The following is a 19,831-nucleotide window of genomic DNA, read 5'->3' as shown; positions in this document are numbered from 1 at the left end:
CGCTCCGATACGTTTTCGTCTTGTCCTTTGTTTTCTTTTCCCTTGAATCTTCTCGGTTGCTGTAGCACATTAAGGGGGGGGAAAGGTCTAACATGATTGATCTTGATTTCATTTTTAACATCACAAAAAAAAGCAGCCTGCAATTTTAAGAGGAGTGTAGCCTTTTTTTACTTCTTTTTCTTAATTTTTTTTAAATATCCAGTGCTTTTAATCTCCCGCTGTAGGGATTAGTGTGTATGACACTGCTGTTTTTACATGATATTTGGATCTGTGGCTCCCTCTTGTGGCAGGAGGCTGAAATGCAGTCTCGTACTCTAGAGCCCTACATGTACATTTGCGGTTTAATTCTACTCTGTGATGGAAACTGTTTCGATTTCGGTTAACCCTTTATGTGGTCGGCCTTCTTGTGATTTTCTTTAGTAACATTAAGATGTTTCGTTTACAGTCGTTGGCATTTACAGTTTGGGTCACGTTGCTGCTGTCATGACCGGAGGCGAGGCAACGGCATTTCACTGAAAGGAAAAGGACGCGGTACCCGTTACTGACATGGCCTCTAGTCATTAAGAACTCAAGGTGGAATGTACTGTTTATCGTTGATGCTGTTAGGATGGAGCCATCTGGTACGCTGACACTAGGCTAGGGTTTTTGTGCCAACTTAAGTAAACCCTCTACAGTTGTCTTGTTAGAAAGCTGGCACCCCTGCGGACCGGCTACGAGACAGAAGCTTGGATGTGAGCTAGCACTCGCGTCGTCGTTTGAACCAGGAGGTAGAGTGTGTTTATGCTCGCAAACACACCTGATTCCATCATGGCAGATGTGTGTATCTTTCCAGCTGGATCTCGCCCAGGTTTCCGACGGGGAATTCCTACTTCGCTGACGGGTCCGTTGTACCCCCCCCCCCCCCCCCCCCCCCCCCCCCCCAAGTTCCATAAACGTCACTGCGAGGTGTAGTGTGAGTCATGCTTTAAGTCCGTTTGTGTTTTTCCGAATCAACAAATAAAAGGCGGCGAAACGTTATGCTGTTCTAGAACGAACGAACGCCTCCTGACCAATCGGAATCGAGAATTTAACCGCCCTGGGGTATAAATGAAGATAACGATTCAACTGTTTGTTTGTTTGTTGAGCATCCTCACCACTTACATGTCCTTGTAGTGTTTAAACAAGTCTTTATTTCTCTGTCTCCGTCTCAGAAGACGATGTGGATCTGGAGGCGCTGGTGAACGATATGAACTCGTCGTTTGAGAGTCTGTACCCCGCCGGCAGTGTGCAGTGCGAGGCGGCCCCCCTGTTACACAACGGCCAGCACACGCACGCACACACACAGCCCATCTCGCTGCACCAGAGACTGCGCCGCTCCCAGCCCATGCACATCCTCGCCGTCAGGTAAAACACACACACACACACACATGCAATATGAGAGAGAGAATAAGACGGAGAACTGGATTATAGGAGGATAGTGAATGTTGTGTGGTTTGGGACACGTCCACAGTAGAATGATGATGGTGAGATGTATGTTTGTGTGTGTGAGAGAGAGAGAGAGAGAGAGAGAGAGAGAGACCATCCCACACTGGACTCATGATGGTGAGACATTTTGTGTGTGTGCATGTTTGGGACACATCCACACTGCACTGAGACCGTGGCCTAGACAGTGAGTAAGGTGTCTGTGGTTTGGGACACGTCCTAAATCATCTGATGGTTTATGTCATCTTTACAGTGAATAGGGTGCGTATGTGGTTTGGGACACGCTCCAGACAATTTTGCTGGTATTTACAGTATATGATGAAATAGGACTTGACCTTGAGTTACACACACACACACACACACGGTTTAGCATTTAGAAGCCGAGCAAAGACATGCACTTAAACGTTAAGCCAGCTGAAGAATTTTACGCCCCGTGGCTCTTTCCAAAACAAAATAATGCTTGTACCCGTTAATACCGAGTCTCCTTGTAGAATGTTTCACTACAAACCAACACACACACACACACACACACAGACACACACACACAATTTCCACCTCCTTCCTCACAGACGAAGCCCAGCTGAAACAGTTCCTCACTGGGTTTTGTTTAGCTTTAACGTCGTGTTATAGTGATAGACCGTAAATCTTTTTTTGTTGTTGTTGTTCAAATCCTGTTTCTACCGAAGAAAATCACAAAGGCGACCTGTGTGTTTTTCTGAAATGGATTTTTTTTTTTCCCCTCACACACTTCCTCAATGCTCTTTCTCATCAAGTGTTAATTCAACTTCAGTGTTCGACAGTAGACGTGGACACAAAGCAGCTTCACTGAACTCCGGGTGCAGGTTTAGATCCCTAATGAGCAAGAAAATGAACAAACTCCCTGAGATGACCTGAGAAAGAAACCTTGAGAGGAACCCATGACTCTTTCTGTCATCTGTTACACGTTAAAATAAATAAATGTTCATTCTCATGTTCCTGAGAAACCGCAAAACGCAGCATTTGCGGTTCTGAAGACTTCCCAATAGTGGACCACGTATTGTTTAAAAAAAAAAAAAGGCACAGACACTGGAGACTCCTTCCATACTGTTAGAGAGAACGTTTTACACGGAAAACTTCATCTTATCAACAATTGCCCGTTTTTCTGTGTTAAATAATATGATCTATTTATTTTATTTTATTAGGGTGCAAAAATGCTTCACTTGAGCAGCATTGTCCTATTAATCCCTTATGTGTCTTATGTATATCTGAAGGATTCAACGAGGCATCCACTAGATGGCGCTTCAGAGCCGAAACATCTGGTTTCCAAGTCGATCGGTACCATTTAACGACTGACTAGCTCCGTTGACGTGATCGTCGCCATGATCCACGTCTCAAATCAAAAACCCTTACCGTACATTAAAAATAAATAAATAAATAAAATTTGCTGCTCAATGCAGACCTTTGGGTGTTGGTACCAAGTAACCAAGCCTGTTCCTGGAGACCTACCTTTAACGCCACCCGTAATCGTGCCCACGTCGTTGCCTTAAGATGTTCTTGATCAGCTAAAGCAGGTGTGTTAGACTTTGGTTGGAGAGGAAACTTGCAGGAAGGTTAGATCTGAAGGAAGGTTTGGTGACCGCTGGACTGTAGTAATACATGAGTATGTGATTTGAGACACAGCGTTGGTTTGTTTATTCAGATGCGGACACGATGTCACATGGCGCTATACTGCGTCCGCTAGTTGCGTTGGATTTGCACCATGTGAACGAGTTGCATTAAGATCTGAGGACACGTGATTATGTGCGGCGGCCATCTTGCAGATGCGTCTGTGTGGTTAACAGCGAGTAGAAACCAGTCTCAATACCCACGATGTCTACAACAATGTGTATTGGGACGTAATTGGGACAAATCACTTTATATGCACAAAAAATGTCAGGAGCAACAAACAAAACAAACATAATGCATTATGCATATATAATCCATACCTTTACCCCTGTTGAGTCAGTGTAGTGATTTAACTGGTGTGTGTGTGTGTGTTGAGAGTTCCTTTTAACATGGGTTCACCCAGAGGTTAGCAGTCATACTTAGAACTGACCTCTGTGTCACACACTTCAGAGTGTGAGACCCTACTTCAAAGCTTTCTAGTTCAAAACACCCCCCATGGCCCCAGGTCGGTGATGACTCGTGTGTGTGTGTGTGTGTGTGTGTTGGTGAGAGAGAGAGAGAGAATCAATAATAGCAGACCTAAAATTGAGCACAGAGGCCACGCTTCCTTCACTTTGACTGTCAGGCACTAAGTTTCTGACAGTTGGGACTGACAGGTATAGAGGCCACACCATCTTCACTGTGACTGATGGGTACAGAGGCCACGCCTCTTTAATTAGGACTGATAGGCGTAGTTGCCACACCTCATTCACTGTGACTGACAGGTAAATAGAGGCCACACCTCTTTAATTAGGACTGAGAGGCATAGTTGCCACACTGTATTCGCTGTGCCTGACAGGTACATAGAGGCCACGCCTCTTTCATTGGTACTGAAAGGCATAGTTGCCAAAACTCGCTCATTGTGACTGACTGGCACAGAGACCACGCCTCTTTCATTGGGACTGCCAGGCATAGAGGCCACGCCTCTTTCATTGGGACTGTCGGGCATAGAGGCCACGCCTCTTTCATTGGGGCTGATGGGCAAAGTTGCCAAAACTCGTTCATTGGGACTGACAGGCACAGAGACCGCGCCTCTTTCATTGGGACTGACCGGAACAGAGACCACGCCTCTTTCATGGGTTCTGGAAAACCGTGTTCAAAGTATAAATAGTGCTAAATAGTGAATAGTGAAGAAATAGTGCCTGTCTACCTAAAATATCAAATGCAGGGAAGTGTAAGTGTAAATTCTTTTTCTTTGTTTGTTTTTGTAACAATAAACAAGTGGTGTGCAAAGAGAATATTCAGACAGGTTTCATTTTAATATGAGGATTTCTCACACTAAAAAAACCCCAAAAAAACAAGATTCATCTCAATTTTATGCAAACTCTTCAAACTTGAGAGATCGGTGTCCAAGTTCAGCATGTGCTCATATTGTTCCAAGCACACAGAGCCTAGAGAGAAAAGAATAGCACGTTCTTCACACTTAAGAGAATGTTCTGGAATAAAGAGCAGTGATGTTTAAACATTTCATAAATCATCACCGCTGAGCCTTTTGTTTTTTTGCGTGCGGTTTTAAAGGTCACAGCTAGCACAGAACCTGGTGTCCGTAATAATCCGCAGGTTTATGCAAAATTAAATCAGACTGAGTAGATTTTTCTTTCTTGAGCTCGTGTCAGTGTCGTGGTGTTTGTTTTTGGTTTTGTGTTTCTTTTTTCATTGATTAGTTTTTTTCCCCCATTTCCAATCAAATATATTGACCACCTCAAACTCTCTCCATCCTTTCCTCTTCTTTACCTCTCTCTTTCTTCCTCCCCATCCTTCTTTCTCACTTTACTTTCTTTCTTTCAATCCTTCTCCCCTGCTCTCTCTCTCTCTGTCTCTCTTTCTCTCTCTCTTTCTCTTTGTCTCTCTCTCTGTCTCTCTTTCTCTCTGTGTGTCTCTTTCTCTCTCTATGTCTCTTTCTCTCTCTCCCTCTGTGTCTCTTTCTCTTTCTCCCTCTGTGTCTTTCTCTCTCTCCCTCTGTGTCTCTTTCTCTCTCTGTGTGTGTGTGTGTCTCTCTCTCTGTCTCTCTTTCTCTCTCTGTGTCTCTTTCTCTCTCTCCCTCTGTGTCTCTTTCTCTCTCTCTGTGTGTGTGTCTCTCTCTCTGTCTCTTTCTCTCTCGCTGTCTCTCTCTCTCTCTCTCTCTCTCTCTCTCTCTCTTTGTTTCTCTCTCTCTGTGTCTCTTTCTCTCTCGCTGTCTCTCTCTCTCTGTCACTTTCTCTCTCTCTCTGTCTGTCTCTCTCTCTCTTTCTCTCTGTGTCTCTTTCTCTCTCTCTCCCTCTGTGGCTGTCTCTCTGTCTCTTTCTCTCTCTCTCACAAAAATTTGGAGGAATCTAAATGACTAAATAAAAGGACAATATAAAAGTTTCTCTTTTTCTTTCTCTCTCTCTCTCTCTCTCTCTCTCTCTCTCTCTCTCTCTCTCTCTCTGTCTCTAGGAGGCTGCAGGAGGAAGAGTTTCGGACATCATCTCTGCCTGCCATCCCAAACCCCTTCCCCGAGTTGTGTAGTCCAGCCAGTTCACCCACAGCCTGTCCCGGCTCTTTACCGCCATGCCAAGCCTCAGACAAACACGTAAGCTCTGTTCCAGCGGTGGTGTGTGTGTGTGTCTCTCTCTTTGTGTGTGTGTGTGTGTTTGCATATATGTGCAGGCAATGATATGGTATTGATTGCTGTACATCTGACATTTTGATTGAGGAGCGTCTATGCAATATTCCAGGTGGCTTTGAAGCCAGTAATGTGCAAATGTTTGTGTCACTATGTGTCCTGAGGGTTTAGCCATTCACTCAACCCTCTCTCTCTCTCTCTCTTTCTCTCTCACACACACACACACACACACACATGCACATATATAACCCAGAACAATGCACAGGGCTAGGATGTCAGCCGGGGGCTTTGTGTACGTAGGTGTGTGTATAGGTCTTTATGTTCAGCTTTGTTAGTATGTATATACGTGTATCCACACTCTATTCATTCTCATGTGCGTGTCCACACACCTGCCACCGCACACATAGTACTTACCCTCTACATGATCTGCGTTTGTACTGAGGGTACGAACGACCATCCTGTCCCCATTGCGAAGTTATCATTTTCATTCGTGCCTGCCTGCGATATTTATTTTCTAACGATCTCAGTTGGTTCTCTTTCCCAGAATATAAACTTCACGAACTTTAACCATATGAAGGTTCTTCCCAGGGTGCCACATATTTAGTAGATAGGAAACCATTTATGGGATTTGAAGGTGAATTTAGCTCCCATCTGCGAAAGGACTCTTCCCTTATAGGGGAGAGTGAGGTCTGGGACATCGAGTCTGCACGGACCATGTTTAAGTCCTCGATAGAAGGCCCATTCACAAGAAACTCTGGCTAGAGAGCGGTCACGGAGGTTACCCTAGGACATAGGGGAAGTTGCGTCAGGTGAGAGGAGAGCAAGAAGGGCTGCAGCAGAACAAGAACAGTTGCAGAGCTCAGGTGTGGAAGGAAAATAAACTTTTTATACGGCATCAAAGATATTCTTGCAAACTGTTTAGCATCTTGGAGGGCAGAGACAAGACCATGCACAAGTCCTGCTAAGCAAGAGCAGGGTAGTGTTAACCTCCACGTACTATGGTGGTTGGAAACCTTGACAGCGGTATGGCTGTAGGTGTGGATGAGATTCGGACAGAGACTTAGAAGGCACTGGACAAGGTTAGGGTTGTGTTGTCAATGTACCTCAACAATGTTGAATGGGGCAGTGCCCCTGGATTGGCCAACTGGGATGCGTTCCAATTATAGGGGACTCAAACTCCTCAGCCTCCCTGGAAAAGCCTGTTTCAGTGTTTTCAATGGACCAGCTATTGACTACAATCTGCATGTGTTTTTTTTTGGATTTGGCTTATGCTTCTTAAAATGTTATGGGAGGTGCTGCGGGATTATTTGGCTTCGGATTATGTAACGGGTGTGTCTTGTCTCTGCTCCTGATTGTGAGTTTCATGGACAGGGTGTAAAAAACCAGCCAAGGTTGGAGAGGTTTCCCGAATGGGGGGGATTAGAGGTATCACCCCTATTATGTGCACGTGCTGGTGTTCTCTTGACACAGTGAGAACTAGACCTCCATCATGCACACTTTTTGCAGCTGAACATGAAGTGGCTGTGATGAAAATCGGCACCAATTCTCCAAGTCGTCGGCCATGGTTCTCTCCCAGAAAACACAGGTATGCTTCCTTCAAGTGAGGGGAGAGACCTTGCCCAAGGGTGAAGGGTTTAAGTACCTCAAGATCTTTGAACATTGACTTTGACAAAGGGCAGTGGTAGCTCAGTCGTTAAGACATAGGACCACTGAAGTTCATGAGTTCAAATCCCAGCACTGCCAACCTGCCACTGCTGGGCCCTTGAGTAAGGCCCTTATCCCTCAACTGCTCCGTTGTATAAAAGACATAAATGTAAGTCAGTCTGGATAAGGGAATCTGCTGAATGCCTCGGGTTGGGGACACCTGTATTACACTCCAATCTAAGATCACGTGTTATAGCATAGTGGATTTCTTTCTGTGGATAGTGACAGAAAGTATGAAGCCGTTAGTACAATCTCTGTGTACCAGGCGAGCCTCAGAGTAGAGCCATCGCTCGTACAGGGCCAGCTGAGGTGATTTGGACACCTTATAATGATGCCAACTTGTAGGCTAACACGACCTATGAAGACCCCAGAGCAAGTCCCGGACCCTCGAGAGATTATATCTCACGGTTGGCTTGGGAATCTCCCAGGGGAAGCTGGAATCTGTGTGGACTGACCGATTATAGAGTACGCATCACCATCTGAGGCCCATATTATATTCTTGCAACCCCAGTTTGTGTTGCAGTTGACTATCCCTCAGTTATCACACGCAAGGTTACTGATATTCATGAACCCCCTCTCGCCCCCCCCATCTTGTTAATCATCTCCACATGGAGTTTTGCTCCATTACCGTAACACACCCTCTATTCCTGTAAAAATCCTCTGTACGCTTGATTCAATTACTATAATCGCCCTCTCTTGACTTTTATTGTCCTATGGATTTGACCCAGCGGCCTTAGAATGAGACAAAGCCCTCCTAGCGCCCTACTCATGCAACAAGCGAGAGTCTGGAAGTAATTTAAAGCAGTCAGCACGCCTACGCTGGCCATCCATAAATATCAGCGAGGACGTTTCGGAGCTCCTTTGCACGTGAGATGCATATGAATTGCTGAGATTCTTTACACGCAAAGAATATGCCTGATATGGACTGCATTCGTGTGGTCTTCTGTATGCAATGCGCTATCATGCTCCGAATTCAATACGAGGACAAGTTTTTAAGACTTTTTAAGTGACAAGGACATTTTAATTTTCCAGTCATGAGAAGGTACTGAATATCTGGGATTCTACTTGTGCGTGTCTGGCGCTGACAGGACCAGCACGAGATGCGCCTCCACAGCCATGGGCAAACGGTGCGACATAAAATGAGTCCAAGATCTATTCCCCTGTTTCTTGTTATACGCAAACGAACACAATTCATGCAGATGTCCCTCTGGCCTCTCGCACACTTGCCGAGAAGCCAAGCGCGCTGTTTACAGAATTTTCCGAGCTGCAGGCGTTTTTCTGACAGGCCCTCGTTCCTTTGGCCGACCCCCACGTGGGAGGCACGCGAGCCAGAGAGCTTTGCAGAACCAGTTCTCCGTGCAGTATTATTCCACAGTGCTGTAATCTGATCATCGTTTGCGGTTCGTTTTCTCTTCTTTTCTTTTCTTTCATGTTGGCAACACATGGGCCCGTGGACCTACACGGCAAGAGTTTTTTAATTTAGGCTTTAGTAATAATTAAGCTCCGAGATCCAACAGATACGAACAAAGGCAAACTTTAGGCATATCTAAAAAAAAAATCTAATGACTAAAGGCAGGTTGAGATGTACATCCGCACATTCGCAGATATCGGTGAGAATGCTCAACGCAGAGCCAGCCCAGGAGTCAGGCATGTTCCATGACGCACACGTTTGGTACATGAGCCCGTTACGGCCTCATGTACATCCTATTCACTTTGGGCTATCACTCAGCGGAATCAAGTACATCGAATGGCACTTTGGAAAACGTAAAATCGCCGAACGCTATTATTAAGTAGCCTTCACGTCTGCCGTGTGCTTTCTTGGCATTCTTTATTTCTGATTACTGGCATGCATACCTGTAAACATATCGCAGACAGAACCTTTATAGAATGTTTCAAACCAAAGCACCTGAATGCTTATGCTAGGCTGGTGGACATTACGACATGATATTTGTTTTGATGTAGTGGTTTGATGGTTCAATATTGGCTTATAGTCCGGTTTAATTTAGTACAGTTTAATGTTGATTTACGCTTGCCAAATTTCTTATTTGTAATTGGTTATTGTTTTTGGAATAACCAAAAGTTTAGTCCTTTTATCAAAAAAAAAAAAGTCAAGATTATTAAGTTCTAAAAAAATAATCCTTTGTTGTATCACTAAACCCGGTGTTGTCAGATTGCAACTTGTTCCTTGTTAAATATAAATACAAATTACAGAAATTGCCGTTTTAATTGGGACAGCTTTTTACATGTTATTTGAGGGGATAATATAAATACCTTCATCTGTTTTTGCAAGACTTTTTTTTATGGAGCAATAAAGCATTCATTCAGTGTAATAAAATGGTGTAAATATGTGTGTTATCTACTTTTTTGGGTACTCTTAAATTGCTCATCACTGTCCTCTGGGTTAATCCTGAGCTCGGTCTTAACTTTCAATTTAACAACTTTAACATTCACTACATGACGAGAGAACTCCTCGTCATGCCTCCTTGCTCTCCTACCTATTCTAGTACTTTTCCTGCACCTCCACATCGGGGACACGCAACATGCTGCGAACGTCTCCTGTGCGTGGGGTTTTTAATCCATTTAAAGCGTTCACTGACCTCAGACTCTGGCACCAGTTGCAAAGGAGCGGAGCAGGAATAAAGGGATGAGCAATATCTGTAATGGCATCTTGCCTGCCTTTACGGCGGGAGCTGCTTATTTACTCCAGGGTGAGGTAAGTGTCTGAAAATAGAGCGGCTTCACACTGGCCGGGGCTGTTCAAGCTGATCTACTCCTAGAATTGAGGGGAAAAAACTCAAGGCCTGCTGTTTTCTTAGACTTTTGAGTTGTGAGTCTACATCGCAATTTTAAGGCAGGACTGTATTTTATTATTATTATTATTATTATTATTATTATTATATTTTTTAATTATTATTATTATTATAATAATAATTTTATTATTATTATTTTGGCAGTAAATCGCTAGGAGCCCTTGAGCAGCTTAATAATAATCAGGTGCAAGGCATGGAAATTGATGGCCATTAAACGGCGAGAAGACAGTGCAGAGGCAAGTTAGACAAGTTGTTAGCACTTATATCATCCTTCCTCATACATGGCTTTACGTGTGCTCGAAAGCACGATAAATTGTGGAGTGTACGGTAGAAGTCATTTTGAATCCTCGCATTCAGTGCAACCTGTTGAAAAAAAAAAAGAAAAGAAAAGTTTACACACTAGGCCTGTCATGATAATTACGTTATCGACATATAGAACGATATATGGGCATGACCTCGATCATTTTTGCTGACATTTTATCATACGTGCTGCTTCTGTCCTCTCATGTGCTCTAGGGCTCACCCCCCCCCCCAGGCCACCAAGACGACTCGGTAGTTTTTAGCCTGTTGAACCTAGTACCAGTGGGTTACTTGAGCTTTTGGTGACCCAGTAAATGCACTGGGTTACTGATCAGAAGCTTGTGAGTTCAAATCAAGTTTGAACCTTGGGTCCTTGAGCAAGACCCTTAACCCTCAACTGCTCATTTGTGCCTTGTCTCAATTGTAAGCCTCTTCAAGACTCAGTAATCCATCAGCTCAGACCAGACTGGCAAGACTATCTCACTTTTTTTTTGTTCATGGGCCTACATAAAGTACGATACACCCAAGTGGACCACACGTGTCTGCAAATATGGATTTGTTTCACCTGGTTTTGGCTAATGCCAGGCCCTAATGCAGCTGCTTCCAGAACAGTCTGGCGCATCCCAAACCATCAAATAACCATTTTATCCCTAGAACACCTACGCATGCTTCAACCTGCCCGGATTACCCACTGTTGCATAAGGTGATGTGACAAAGAGCAGTTTTCACAGAGGTGCTGTCATCTTAAAGGGGGGAAAAACCCCACCTGCTAATACTCTACTAAGATAAGTCTAGTGACCCAGAGCAACCGCATCACCTATGACCTCTCTCTAAAAGCCAGAGGCTTACGGATCTTTAAGACTAGCTCTAGAGATCTGGTGCCCCTGGGTTCATGGCTTTACAAAATTTGCATGGATATTCTATTCGTGGATTAGTCGCCATCTAATAAGGCAGCCTGTGTATGTATTTAACTATAGTGTGTACCATTGTGTACCAATATTTGTAGTGTGTCTCTATGTGCGTGCCAGTGTAGCACACATACTTTTCATATTAAACGCTCAGAAAACCTCTCCAAGCTTTTTGCCAGGAGGCCATAATAAAACGCCACACACTGTTTAACTTGTTGCTGAAGAGGTGGTTAATCATTTTCCACGATAGAGCTGAACTCACATAGGTCACGCAGACTTGCAGGGTGCTCAGGCTCCCAACTGGAGCCAGGACATGGAAGAAAGCCGGAAATGGAGAGAAGGAAAGATAACTGGAAGGAACGCTCTTTATCTGTGCTTTTTACCCACCTGTTCGATCAGCAAATCCATGGAGAAAGCCAATGCAGCTTACTTTCAGAGAGCGCCAATGTTGTGTTGCATGAGCGAGAAAGAGAGAGAAATTAAAAAGAAGACTGTTAAACACTGCCCGGTGTTGGCTGCCATCCAGGGAAGCCTCATTATAAAGGCTTCATCAAGACAGAATGTACTGTACTCTACCAAGCATTTTTAAGCAGAATTGTCATAAATGAAGAAAATGTTCTCGCTCTACCCTCATTCTGGCCCGGTTTGAGCGCTGCACACTCATCCCCGGATATCTCCGGAAGTCACTTTAGTTTTGTGTTTCAGATTAAGCTTGCTGATCTTCTAGAACACGTTTAAGAGGTTCGGATTTGTGTCTTTGACGTTATTTGGGCCCTTTCACAACTAATCCTCTTTCACCTTTCACATAGGTGGTGGATAACTGCGTTATTCCTTCAGCGCTTTATGACAAAGTCACTTGCCAGGCAAGATAAACCAGTGCGTTTGAAAATAGGCACCGGTTTAATTCCATGTCATCATCTTTATGAGAACACAGACTACATTTAAGCGTGAGCTGTCATTATGCACCCTGTTGGACTCTACGGTATCATTAGTTAAACAAATCTGCGAACCTGTTTGTCAGCTTAAGTGTTGCCGTCAGTTTCTCAACATTAGACTTGCGTTCTAGCTGATGTACCCCAGACTTTCATGTTTAATAATAAGTATTCCTTCGCCATCTTTTTATATAGATGGTTTCATCTTTTATATGTCTTTTATGCTCTGTCAGTACATCACTTCTATTGCATCGGTTGCCAAGTGGTAACTGGGTGGCCGTGAGACGTGGGCAGCATCCGTGAAACAGTGGACAGTCAGTGGCACTTTTCCTGAATTAATTTGTTTGATTAAAGAGTATGATGTCATTCTCTGCAGGCGTCCGGTGGCCATCCCCAAAGGACAATGATCTGCTGTTGGGCTGAACGGCTTCCCCTCCATTTTGAGGACACCATCAAAATGCCCGCTGCTATTGAGGAGGCATTTGGCTCGCCCTCGTCTTTATCTCAGTTGGAAGCCAAGAGCTAAAGAGGTCGGCCATTCAGAAGCATATTGTCGGGGTCTACGTGTGTGGCAGACGGGTGATGAGGAGCGCGGCTGGACGTGACTGCTGTCCCGTGTGATTGATATATCCATTTATTTATTTATTTATATATATATATATATATATATATATATATATATATATATATATATATATATATATAGAGAGAGAGAGAGAGAGAGAGAGAGAGAGAGAGAGAGAGATTATTTTATTTATATATATATATATATATATATATATATATATATATATATATATATATATATATATATATATCATTTATCCTTTTAATACCCCAAACCGCCATGACTGGAAACACTTTACGTTGAAAAGTGAAGCGAATAGCATGATGATTATTATCGAGGGGTGGGATATATTTATGAGGCAGCAAGTGAACAGTCAGTTCTCGAAGTTGATGTGTTGGAAGCAGGAAAAATGGGCAAGCATTAGGATTAGAGGGACTGTGACAAGGGCCAAATTGTGATGGCTAGATGACTGGGTCAGAGCGTCTCCCCAGAGTTGCCGGTATGCAGTGGTTAGTACGTACCAAAAGTGGGCCAAGGAAAGATGACCAGTGAACCAGCGACACGGTCATGGGCTCCCAAGGCTCATTGATGCACGTGGGGAGCGAAGGCTAATTCGTCTGGTCCAATCCCACAGAAGTGCCCATGCTGACCCCTGTCCACTGCTGAAAGCACCTACAATGGGCACGTGAGCATCAGAACTGGACCATGAAGCAATGGAAGATTTTGGCCTGATCTGACGAATCACGTTTTCTTTCACACCATATCTACAGTCGACTGCTAGTGTGTCGCTTACTTGGGGAAGAGATGGAACCAGGTTGCACTGTGGGAGGAAGGCAAGCCTGCAGAGGCAGTGTGATGCTCTGGGCAATGTTCTGTTGGGAAACCTTGGGTCCTGGCATTCACTTGGATGTTACTTTGACTCTTATCACCTACCTAAACATTGTTGCAGACCAAGTTCACCCCTTCATGGTAACGGTATTCCCTTACGTCAGTGGCTGCCTTGAGCAGGATAATGCACCCTGTCATGCTGCAAAAATTGTTCAGGAATGGTCTGAGGAACATGACAAAGAGTTTAAGGTGTTGAATTGACCTACACATTGCCCACATCTGTGGGATGTGCTGGACAAATCAAGTCTGATCCATGCAGGCCCCACCTCGCAACTTACAGGACCGCGGCATACCTTCAGAGGTCTTGTGTAGTCTATGCCTCGATGGGTCAGAGCTGTTTTCGGGGCACAAGGTGTACTTGCACATTATTAGGCCGGTGGTTTGATGTTCTGGCTGATGTGTGCGTATGTGTATAAATTTTGTCAATGGAGTTTAACAACTGTCCATGTTTGGGATGTCCTAGGGCTGTTCTGGTAGATGTGGTGGTAATGTTCCAGTAACAATAGCCACACTGTGAGGTACAGAGGTGCCAAGTTCTACATTTCAGCTAAAGCAGCGGTTAGACCAAATGCAAATAGATTTCACTTGGTAGAAAACCCAATGCACTGAAGGGCAAAGGATGCAGGAAGCGAAAGACACTGCACGTCTTACTGGGTGGGAGTGGTTACTTTCAAAGTAAAGCCCTGACTTTATCTAGGTGAACTTTGAACACACAATCCTCACTCTTGTGAGCAATCGAAACCAAGTTTCCACTGACACATGCTATGGTTTTAGTGCTAAAAACCTGTTGTTGTTTTTTTCCTCTTTCCCTGTTAGGATTTCCTCATTAACAATGCCGGCACCTCTACATATATCAGTACCGACACTGCTATTCCCATTTTTCTGTCAATATACCGTCTTGGGTATGAGATGGAATGCCATGTGTTTGTTATAGCCCAGTGTTATTGTTGTTACTGTCTTTTGTGTGGTGAGAATGCTGATGACAATGTGTTATTGCTGTGGAACTAGAAAACCTCAAAGTTCAGTAGTCGGAGTCCTATGAGCAGCCTCATGATGCAGATTCATCCCTTTTCAGCCCACCAGGGACCGTCGCAAACTATTTTAGAGCACTTTTAATCATATGTTTGCCCCTGTGCTGTCTGTCCATGATCAACCTCGGTGCCGTACAGTCAAAGCAACACTTTCGCACTGTTTTTATCACTATCAGTGTTGTAATAGTCGTTCCAAATATATGGTTGGAAAAATCAACAGTTGCTTATACTTACTTGTACCTTACTTCCTTACAGTCTTCAGGAAAGGTTCTGGGATACCTTTTACACCAGCTAATTAGCTGTAGCGAATAGTGTTAGCTATATCCATAGTATCCATTAGGTCCTTTTCTCCAGCCATTTTCACAAGCAAAATAATACATGACTCGATGCAAGGTTTCTGGTAATCAGGGAAAGACGTTTTAAGTGGTATTCTAACTGATGCATCAGCGTAACGCATTGTTCTCTAATAGACAATAAGTTAGACAGTTTGTTTAGGGTGGTTATATGCAACATTGTGGGTTAGCCTGGCATTTCAAGTCCAATTTGAGGAGAAAATTAGACTACAAGTAGCGGTTGATTCTCAACTCATGAGTCAGCATGGTTAGTCAGACAGGCATTGCTACTAAAAGGGCTAGCTCGGAAGTACATCAGAGCAGGATAGGGACGGTGGTATGTCTTTCTCCAGGTCTCTGTTTGTTCCTGCAGTGGGTTTTATGTCGATGACTAAGTCCGAAACAGCTACACACTAGTAACATGATGCAAAGAAGTCGTTACAGATGCAATTTTGATAGAAGGACTAGTTTAACAGTGTCATTAATGTGTTGGACTGTATCGAGGCAGTCCTGTCATGACGTGTTTTGCTGATGAAGCTTGTCAAGAACTACAGAATTCCACTTTGTATATATGCTTAGGTATGTTTCTGTGGCTCAGTGTTCCCCTTCTTGAGAAATCTAAGTTTTCTTTACCTTTTACTGTTTAAATGCTGTCAGTTGTGGCTGTTGGATGATGTTACCCTTTGGGGCAGTGGTGGCTTGGCGGTTAAGGCTCTGGGTTACTGATCGGAAGGTCGGGAAGGCTGGGTTCAAGCCCCAGCACTGCCAAGCTGCCACTGTTGGGCCCTTGAGCAAGACCCTTAACCCTCTCTGCTCCAGGGGTGCTGTATCTACCCTGTATATGTACCCTGTACTCTGACCCCATCTTCCTGACATGCTGGGGTACGTGAAGAAAAGAATTTCACTCTGCATATGAATATGTGATCAGTAAACACTCATTATCATTGTTTCTGCTGTGATGAAGCAGCACACTGGGTTCTTCTCACTGTTATTGTTTCCTTTAGATAAAAGTGTACAACTCTTTCAAAGGACAGAAGACAACTCTTATTTACATGAAAGTTTTTGAGTCTGAAGATGGAAGGTTGTTCTTCAGTAGCTAAATTCAATCCAATTACTCGTAACACCACTCTGCAAAGGTCTCAATCTTACGACTTGTATCTTGTAGCTATTTGGCACCATTTTGGTCTTTTACTTTCGTTACTGGTGACATTTGGCGGTCGGCCATGGTGACTTTTTTGCGTTTGAATGACTTGAACTACTCATTATTATCCTATGCGATAAAACTTCTTGAGGCATTGCTTTGATTGGATGACATCACTGGGGAAAGTGGTGGTGGTGGGGGGAGGAGCGGGGGAGTTTTCCTGTTCTTTGGACATGTGCCTGACTGATGTAATTTACCAAAGAAGTATTCGGAAGTATCTTTTTCACACGCCCACGCACCCATGGCTCCAGTCCAGGTATACACAGACCGAGACAAAGCCAAATCTTTCAGTTTTAGGAAAAAGAGTGAAAAAGTTCAAATAAGGCAACGTGAATTCCTTAACTGAAATCGAAACCTTGCCTGCGTTCGAAGGAAACACAAAAACAGCCCCAGATGAGACAGGAAGGGCTGGAATAAGTCGTCTGAAAGGATTCAGTGGAAAAAGTAGAGATGAATATCCTGCTGACTCAGCCTAAAGGCACGCGCAAATGCTGAAACAGGAAGAGCTTTTTCTTCTGAGTATTTTCTTTTTTTCTTTCTGGAGGGTAGCGGGGCGGGGGTGGGGTGGAGGTTGGCTGTCAGTCTGTTCTCAAAATTGAACACCCTATTTGTTCCCCTACAGCTCTGAATGGAAGGTTAGCACGCTTCATTTTGTATGGCAGCTTTTACAGATGGTTTTCCGCTGCCGATTTTAGATTTATGACCTTCCAGCCCGAATACTTTTTTCGGTATGACGTAGGAATGTTATACATGATTGGAACTGCTATACGTAATTGTACGGTTACGGTTGTAACTTTTAAAATAGATTTTCCAGAATACCTACTTTTCTTGGCCTGCGCATATTGCTGAATATGGAACATCGTAACACCTCAGTTATTTGCAAAAAAGAAATGAAAAGAGCATTTACTCATTTGAAAAGCTGTTGAGACACAAGGCAGAATTTAACTTCCACAGTTAAATGTTAAGTGTCTTGTTCCATGGTACAAGAGCCAGTTTTTGGCAGCTTATAGTTTGATCTCAGCAGAAAGAAAGAAAGAAACTAGGCAGCGTCCCTCCAGGATTTTGCGATCACAGGAAACGAACGACAAATCAAGGAAACGCCGCAATATTCGGAGGAGCTTGCGATTTTTAAAAAAAAAAATTCTAAATTACCGCAGGTTCGAGCCAAGACGCGTCATGTGACATCATAAAGAGTCTTTGCTTGGCGTGTTTTGAACATGAATACAGCTATACAATTTTGTGTGATTTGCAATTTCTCCAACGCGAGACGTTTTCCGCCAAAAATGCACTGAAAAATCGTCACAAATTCTGAAAAAAGCGCAGCAAAATCGAGCGTTCTTGGCCGCAGCGATTGCAAAAAAAGAACTCTGGGAAATTCTGCACGGACAGTTTAAGCAGGTAGGTAAATAAGACAGTAATTAAATAAGAAAGAAAGACAAAGTCAGAAACTAAGTAGGCAAGTAAGGAAGCTATGATGATGAGTTAAGAAAATAAGAAGGACAGTAAGAAAGTAAGTAAATTAACATAAAAAATTGAAGTTGATGAAAGAGGGGGTGTGTTTTTTTGGGGGGGCGGGGGGGGGGGTGGTTGGGGGGGTTATGTGCTCTATCACAACTTGTGTAGAGCTCCACCTGTCATTTGGCTGACTGTCTTCCTTGGAAACAAACGAATGCAGTCTGCTCTTCCTACAGCTTTGTTCGTCATGTAATGCGTGTTGCATTTGCCAGCGTGCTGTAATTGTCTTGCTTAACCGAACCCGAGGTGGAGGCCATTGCCGGGCCAGGCCGAACTCAAGGCCCCTGGCCTGCTGTAGGCGTCTGTGGTCAGCGTGGAGCCGGACTGCTGTGTAATGAAAGGCTTTGTTTCTTCACTAAATATCTGCCGCTTCACTCAACAAGGGGGCACGTAAAAGACTACCTTTGGACTCGTTTGACGAGGTCCACCCTTAAGATCCACGTGTATGCTTATGAGCTCTCCGTGCCGGGTTGGACTCCTAATGCGTTCTCCTCCAGCATGTTTTCAGCTCATCTCAAAAATAAGTCCACCATACCATTTTCAAGTACCAAGCACATGTTGTGTTTTTTTTTTTTGGTACTTGTCGATATTGATACCTACTTAGTGTCAAGCAATTTGATTGAACTCTTTAACGTTGTTATATCTTGAATAGAAAGAGTGCGGATGGCCGACCTCGTCATTAAGGGAAGAGCGAGGTGCCATGACTGTTGAGCAACTCGCACTTGCATCAGCTTCTCTGAGCGGCTGTGGCTCAGGTGGTAGAGCGGTTTGTCCACTAATCGTACGGTCGGCGGTTCGATTCCCGGCCCATGTGACTCCACATACCAAAGTGTCCTTGGTGTCACTGTGTGTGTGTGTGGGGGTGAATGAGAACCAGCGCTTGGTAGAACCACTAAGGTTAAAAAAAAGTGCTATATAAGTGCGGACCATTTACGTCTCCGTGCTGGTAAACAGTTCATGTTTAACGACCACGCCCACTGAAACTCAGATCGACCAATCTCGCTCGCTCTTTTGATTTTTTAATTATTTTTTTAAGGAGAATCGTTTGTTGGTAACCTTCCGCCTTTAAAATCCACTATACTCTTACAAGCAAGGCAGTTTCAAGTCTTTCGCTCCTGACCTTAAGTCCTCTCAACAAATCGTGTTCCGATACTCTTAGTAGCTTTTGTTTGACTTTTGACCCAGTATTAAGCGATGTAAAACGACGTGCGAGTCGTAGTAACGCAAATGAATTAATGCTGATGTCTCTGTCATCTGCACGCTCGTAGAGGTGCTGGAGACGCGACCGAATAAATGAAGAAAATGTTCCTCCAGTGCTATCCTTGAACTATTCATCCATGATGGGAAATCAGCGGCTGCAAATGAGCGACATGAGGGAGGAGGAATTCCCCGGTCTGTGCGCTCTCTCTCTCTCTCTCTCTCTGTCTCTCTTTCTCTCACAGACACACACACACATTTCTGTCTGAGTGACTGAGTGATAGGAGGAAGAGGGGAGGGGCTGTCCCGTCCAGCTGGAGCTCTGGAGAGTTAACATGCCTTTTATGTGACTACTCTAAAAACTCTTTCTTCTGCTTCCTCTCTCTCTCTCTCTCTCTCTCTCTCTCTCTCTCTCTCTCTCTCTCCCACCCCCATGACTAAATCCCCCCCGAGGCACTGAAAGAGCCTGAGTCATCCTACCCTTTTTTTCCCCCCTTTTTTTCACCCAATGCCACAGTTTTCGAGCAGTTGTTTAAAGGTAATTTTGGAAGTTGGAGCGACAAGCAGAATAAAGTCACTGCGTGTCGAACACAAACTTCTAATTCTAGAGGAGAAAGAGAGACAGAGAGAGGGAGACAGAGAGAGTGAGTTTGTGTGTGTAGGAGTTCCCAGGTTTTGTTCTTTTTCAGTGAAGGTAGACTGCAGCAGAGGCAGAGC

General features: G+C 44.1%; 1 protein-coding gene across 7 annotated transcripts in view; it reads left to right on the top strand.

The window, feature by feature from the left end:
- The window catches only part of grb10b (growth factor receptor-bound protein 10b), a 75,221-nt gene that overhangs the window by 41,223 nt on the left and 14,167 nt on the right, over nucleotides 1–19,831 (top strand). For all 7 annotated transcript variants that reach the window (XM_047150959.2, XM_017466563.3, XM_017466581.3 and 4 more), the window contains 2 exons: nucleotides 1,191–1,383; nucleotides 5,560–5,695. In XM_047150959.2, the coding sequence (XP_047006915.1) occupies nucleotides 1,191–1,383; nucleotides 5,560–5,695 (329 nt within the window). The remainder of the gene's footprint in view (nucleotides 1–1,190; nucleotides 1,384–5,559; nucleotides 5,696–19,831) is intronic.

Source organism: Ictalurus punctatus, chromosome 1, assembly GCF_001660625.3.
Source record: "Ictalurus punctatus breed USDA103 chromosome 1, Coco_2.0, whole genome shotgun sequence".
Taxonomy (NCBI): domain Eukaryota; kingdom Metazoa; phylum Chordata; class Actinopteri; order Siluriformes; family Ictaluridae; genus Ictalurus; species Ictalurus punctatus.
This window is presented reverse-complemented; position numbering and strand designations above follow the sequence as displayed.